Source organism: Fonticula alba (assembly GCF_000388065.1).
Source record: "Fonticula alba strain ATCC 38817 unplaced genomic scaffold supercont2.8, whole genome shotgun sequence".
Classification (NCBI taxonomy): Eukaryota; order Rotosphaerida; family Fonticulaceae; genus Fonticula; species Fonticula alba.
This window is the reverse complement of record NW_009242978.1, coordinates 414,079-419,951: the sequence shown is the minus strand read 5'-3', so window position 1 is coordinate 419,951 and position 5,873 is coordinate 414,079. Positions and strand designations below refer to the sequence as shown.

At 67.2% G+C, this 5,873-nt stretch overlaps 1 protein-coding gene across 1 annotated transcript in view; it reads right to left on the bottom strand.

Annotated features, from left to right (window-relative positions):
• Window positions 1-1,028: 1,028 nt before the first annotated feature.
• H696_04759 (AGC/DMPK protein kinase) overlaps window positions 1,029-5,873 on the bottom strand; it is a gene marked incomplete at its 5' end in the record, with an annotated part of 7,661 nt that continues 2,816 nt past the window's right edge. The window contains 5 exons of the mRNA XM_009498622.1: window positions 1,029-2,373; window positions 2,709-4,491; window positions 4,581-4,790; window positions 4,916-4,992; window positions 5,398-5,864. Coding sequence (XP_009496897.1) covers window positions 1,092-2,373; window positions 2,709-4,491; window positions 4,581-4,790; window positions 4,916-4,992; window positions 5,398-5,864 — 3,819 coding nt within the window. The 3' untranslated portion in view covers window positions 1,029-1,091. The remainder of the gene's footprint in view (window positions 2,374-2,708; window positions 4,492-4,580; window positions 4,791-4,915; window positions 4,993-5,397; window positions 5,865-5,873) is intronic.

Here is a 5,873-nt window from a genome sequence, read left to right as displayed (position 1 = left end):
CAGAGCAGGGGGAGAGAAAGAGAGAGAGAGAGAGCCGGACAGAGGCAGACACCGGCTTATATGAGCGCGTATTCTGCGTCTCATCCTCCCCAGGGCTCAGTCCCTACCTTGTTGTGCTTGTTTCTAATCGCCAAAAAGGTTCGTCTCCCTCCGCCGCGCCCCCGCCCCCCCCCCCCCCAACGGTGGGTCTGCCATGAACCATTAGAAAGGGCACGAAGGCCGGCCCAGCTCCCCCCCACCCCCCCTCCCCCGGCGCGCGGCCCCTGCATCACCCCGCATGAGGCCCTGCGGGGGGGCGTCGTCTGCGCGAGTGCGGGGGGGGGGGGAGAGAGGCGGGCGGCATGCCCGAATCTGCATGTGTAGCCCGTGAATGTCATTCAGTCATTAGAAGAACCCCAACGACATTTGGCCTCCGTGGCTGGGCCAAATACAGATACCCCAGACTGGGCGCGCGCCGTGGCGAAAGTCCGGATCCATTCTGATATGCGGTGCTGCGCCGCTGCCGGCGGGACTGGAAAGAGGGGGAGCAGTCCTTGCCCCTGTGGGCCGACCTCCTTCGGGGGCCCCCTCCTTTCGGCGTCTAGCCACCACCAAGCCCCTCCCCCGCGCCTTGCGCCCCTCTCTCGGCCGCCGCTTGGAGGACGCACACCGTGCAAAGGAAGAAGAAGAAGGGGCACAACAGCCTTGCATCACCAACACCATCCCCGTGTCGATACCCCCCCCCCCCTCCCGTGGGGGCGCGCGCACGGGAGGAGCAGCGCCCAGGAGGGGGAAAACATGAGGCAGGAGATTCTCTGTAGACATGTATTTGCGCATGCATGGCGGTAGTGCAGTATAAGAGGGAAGAGAGAACAGGCACGTACAAACACACACGCACACACAAAAAGGGAGTGAGGGAGGAGAGAGAGAGAGCGAGGTCGGAGATGGATAGATGGAGGGGGAGGGGGGGCAGGGTATCCACACCCCCCCACCCATGCATCCACACACGCACACGCACACGCACACAGACACACACGCACACACGCACACACACACACACACACACACACATGAACGCGCACGCGAACCGGCGCGCCGCCGCGAGGAGGGGACTAGGAATCGGCGGACTTGGGCCCGGCGGCCACGGCATTCATGTGAGACATCCGCGCGGAGAGGAGCTTGTCCACCCACAGGAGCCGGGCCTCCGGGTCGGAGGCGATGAACACCTGCGGCCGGGTGGTGTTCATGACCAGGACCTCGGAGCAGCGCTCCTCGATGAGCGACGCGCACCGGGTGTGCGTGTGAACATTGCATGCGCGACACAGCACCGTGGTCACCTGCGACAGGGAGCTCTCGCAGACGAAGCAGTTGGCCGGCTTGCCGCTGGCCGCCGTCGGGCAGACCGTGAACTGGTGGTCTTGTCCGGAGACATCGAAGCGCAGCACATCCCCCGGCCAGTGGCCAATGGACACCAGCAGGGCCTGGCGCTCCTTCTCCACCTCGGCCAAGTGCGTCAGCATGCTCTGCACCCGGAGCCGAATGTCATCCAGGTGCCGCTGGGCCAACGACCGGCTAATGTGATCCCGCGACTCCAGCAGGCTGAGAATCAGCTTGATGGCGCCATCGCGCACGCCCTTCTCCACCTCCAGCTCATTGGACAGCTTGAGGATCTTCGCGTCGAGCGTGGCCACCGCCTGCGAGGAGGCGGCATCCGGGCCGCCGGTGGCGCTGGCCCCGCCAGCGGCCCCGGCCCCGGCCTGCTGCCCGCGCAGAGTCTGCAGCTCGCGCTCGATCGACGCCAGCTCCCGGCGGTGGGGGTCCAGCTGCTTCTCGATCAGGTTCTTCTGAGTCGTCGACCCGGCCAAAAGCAGGGCCTTCTGCAGGCCGCTGATGATGTTCATCGTGTGCACCTGGCGATGGGTCAGATCCTGCACGCGGGTCAGGACCGCCGGCGAAGCCGGCCCAGACCCCTCGGTCTCGGGCTCGGTGTCGGAGCTGGCAACCTCCGACGTGTCGACCGACGAGGAGCAGACACTGCTCTCGGACCCGACGCGCGAGGAGGTGGTAATCGGCTCGCCGGCCAGGCCCGAGGAAGTGCGCACGCTGCCTGCCCCTCCGCCGCCGCGGCCGATGGCCGCCGCCATGGCCAAATTGTCGTTGGATGCCGAGGACCCGACGCTGTCGATGGACCCGGCTGACCCGACGATCCCGGTGGCCGAGGTCAATGACGCCGCGCGACTGACCCCGGACGCGGTGGAGGACACGGACGCCGCGCGGAACAGCTGCGCCGGGTCGCCATTCGTGGCATACACCACGAAGATGCAGGGGATCTCCGCGATGTTGGGCGAGTCCTGCATCTTGGTGCTGCCAGGGCGAACGACAAAGTGCTTGGACCTGTGTGTTGTATGCCCGCGTATGTGTGTGTGTGTGCGCGCGGCAAGGGGGGGGAGCACACGAGGCACATACATCCACCCAAAAACACGCGCAGCAGCCACCGCCACACGGGACAACATGACGAGGAGGGGGGGGGGGGAGGGGGCGCACGGAAGGAAAATCGCAAACACGTTTTCGTTAGCAAGCAGGGTAGATCGTCAAAAAGGGGGGCGGGCAAGAGGAGGGCGGAAAAAAGGCAGAGGCGAATGGGGGGGCGGATCCCCGCCAAAAGGAGACCCCCCACCCCCACCCCCGCGCCCGCGCCCGGACCCGGCGGAGGGGAGAGGCACACGCACCGGATGTCAATGACCGGCGTGCCCTCGCCCTTCGGGGCATGGTCGCGCTTCTCGAACATCAAGACCTGCGCGTCGAGGATGGCAAAGTACTTGCGGTCCCAGCCCTGGCGGATGCCGTCAGCCTCGATCAGCATCTTGAGATACCCCTCGAGGGAGAACTTGCGCGACTGCGGGCGAATGGTCCGCAGCCGGAAGAACGACAGCATCGAGGAGGACTGCTGACCACCGGACGAGGCGCCCGCATGCGACAAGCCATGATGATGGCTCGTGCTGCTGGTCATGGTCGGCGAAGAGTGGCTCGACCCGGTCCCGGCCCCGGAAGAGAAGGAAGACGGCGAGTGGTACCCCCCGGCCGAGACACTCATCATGGAGGCACTGGAGTTCCGCCGCTCCAGCGGCGATGCCGGCACCGGCGACGCCAGCTCCGTCGAGGAGGTGGTGCTGTGCGAGGCAGCGGCCGCGGCCGCGGCAGTGGCCGCCGAAATGGCCGCCTCCAGCGAGGCCGGCCCCGAGCCCGACCCGGCCGCAACACCACCGGTGGGGGTGGTCACCACCGCCGGGCTACCCCCCGCGGCACAGGTGTGATCCCGGAATTGGGTAATCAGGTGGTTGGCATCGGCCAGCTCCTTCAGCAGGCGGCTGTTCCGGTCCTTGTACAGCTTGACATCGGTTTCCAGGCGCTCGGTCAGCAGCTCGGAACGGGCCTTGAAGGCGGCATACTCATCGCGCAGGCGCCGGTACTGGAAGCGTGACATGGTCTCCGGCTTCTGGGTCAGGACCGCCTCCAGGCGGGCCACGGTCGCCTGGTTCTTCTCGGCCAGGAGCTTGTTGTCCCGCAGCAGGGCCTCGATCTGCTGCTTGTCCTCGGCCGACGAGGAGGAGGTCTGGGCCTGGGCCTCGGCCAGCTGGGCCTGCAGGTCCCGGACCCGGGCCTGCTCCGAAGCAAGCTGCTCCGTCAGCTGGGCCGTCTCCTGGGCCGTGCGCGCCAGCCGGGACCCGGTCTCCTGGGCCTGCTCCTCCAGCTCGCGCTGGCGCTGCTGCTCCATCTGCAGGCGCTTTTCCAGCTGGACAACGTCCACCTGCACCACGGCCCGCTCCTTGCGCAGACTCGACAGGGTCTCCTCCAGGGCCCGGGAGGCCTCGTCCTGGGCCTGCTGCTCGGCGATCGCCTTCTCCAGGCGCTCCTCCAGGGACTTCTTCTCGGCCAGCGAGGCATCCAGCGACACCTGCAGCTGCTGGGTTGTCCGCTTTTCCACCTCCAGGTCGCTGCGCGCCCGGTCCAGCTGCCCGCGCAGGACCTCGCGCGAGCTGTTCTCCTCGCGGAAGTCCCGGCGCGACTGGTCCGCCCGGATTTGGGCCTCCTTCAGCTCGGTGTCCACCGACTGGAGGCGGTCCTGCAGGGCGCGCATCTCCTCGATGGAGCGGTTCCGCGCATTGTTGGCCTCCGTTAGCGACACCTCCAGCTGGGCATTGGCCGCCTGGAGCTCGGACTGCGTGGCCAGCAGGTCCCGCTCCGAGGCCACCTTCAGGTCAAATTGCGCCTGCAGCGCGGCCAGCTTCTTGGTTGTGGCGCTCAGCTCGTGGCTCGACGTCTCCAGCGACTGGTTCAGCTCCGTGATCCGGACCCCGAGCGAGGCCTTCTCCCGGATCAGGTCGTCCACCTGGGTGTTCAGCTCGGCCGCATGCTGCTTCTCGCTGGCCAGCTGCTTCTTCAGCGACTCGATTTCCTTCTGCGACAGGGAGGCCGCCTCCTCGTTGGAGGACTTGAGCGCCGAGGCCATGGCTGGGGAGAGGAGGGGGCGGGGCATGTTAGCATGAGAGCGGCCCTCGCGAAGCGCGGGGGGAGAGGACGCTGCATATTGCGGGACGCACATTGCTCCAGCTCCTCGACCTTGACCTGGAGCTGGTCGCGCTTGACCTGGGTCGTGGTCAGCTCGCGCTTGAGTGACTTCATCTCGGCGTCGATCAGGGCCAGTCGCGAGTCCGCCTCGTTCTTGGCCGTCAGCAGCTCGGTCTTGAGCTTCTGCTCGGCCTCCAGCGAGGACTGGGCGGAGGCCAGGCTCTGGCTGAGAGAGAGGATTTCTGCGAGAATGGGGCGGGAGGGGGGGGGGGGAGTCAGCGACCGGGCCATGCGTCGCTGCCACGGCAGGGAGGCAGGGTATATGGATAGAGGGAGAGAGGGGGGGGGGGGGCATATGGCGACGTACCGGTCTCGTGGCGGCTGACCTGGCGCTCGGCAGCCTGGAACTTGGAGGTGGCCTCGGACAGCTGGGTCTTGGTCTCACTGTGGGGCGCGATTCCGGGAGGGGCGCATTCGTTAGTGGGTGCACATTCGCCCCGAGCATGATGGGTGGGGGAAGGGGGGGGGCGGGGCATAGCAGCCGGGGGAGGCACATGAGAGACGCCCCGCGCCGCAAGCGGACGGAGAGCACACTTCCCCCGGCCAAAGGCGAGGAGGGTGGCCCCACGGCCGACCGGGGCACACATATGGGAGGTGGCTGCAGCATTGCTGGCAGTCCCCCCCCCCCCCCCTACGCTCGCCGGCCGTGATGACGGGCACAGGCCAAAGGGAGGGAAAGGAAAAGGAAAAGGGCACGAGAGCCGGACGGCTTCCGGGCCCCCCCCCCCCCCCCCTGCCGCTCCCGCCCGCCCGCATGTATGCATGTATGTGTGTGTGTGTGTGACGCACTCGAGGTCCTTCTGCGCAACCTGGCGCTTCTCCTGCTCGCTGGCGAGGGCCCGCTCGAGGGAGGCGATCTTGGCCGTCAGGTCGGCCACGGTCTCCTCCAGCTCGGCCAGGACGCTGGTCTTGGAGGAGTACTTCATCTGCAGGGCCTCCAGCTCGGCCTCCGTCTCCTCAAGCTGGGACTTCAGCCGGCCGGTGGAATCGGCCTGGGCGGAGGCCGAGCTGGACAGGCTGGCCTGGGCCACCTGAAGCTGGTGGATGCGCTCCTCCAGGGACTTGACATTGTCTTCGAGCTTGTCACGCGCGGCCGTCACACTGGACAGCTTGTGGGTGGCCTCGGACAGCTCGACACGCAGGAGGTTGGCCCCGCGCTCGGCCTCGGCCAGGGTGTTCTCGGCCTCCTTGCGAGCAGAGGACTCCTGCTGCAGGGACTGGTCCTTCTTGCTGAGCTCCGAAGAAAGGTCCTGGATCTTGGCATC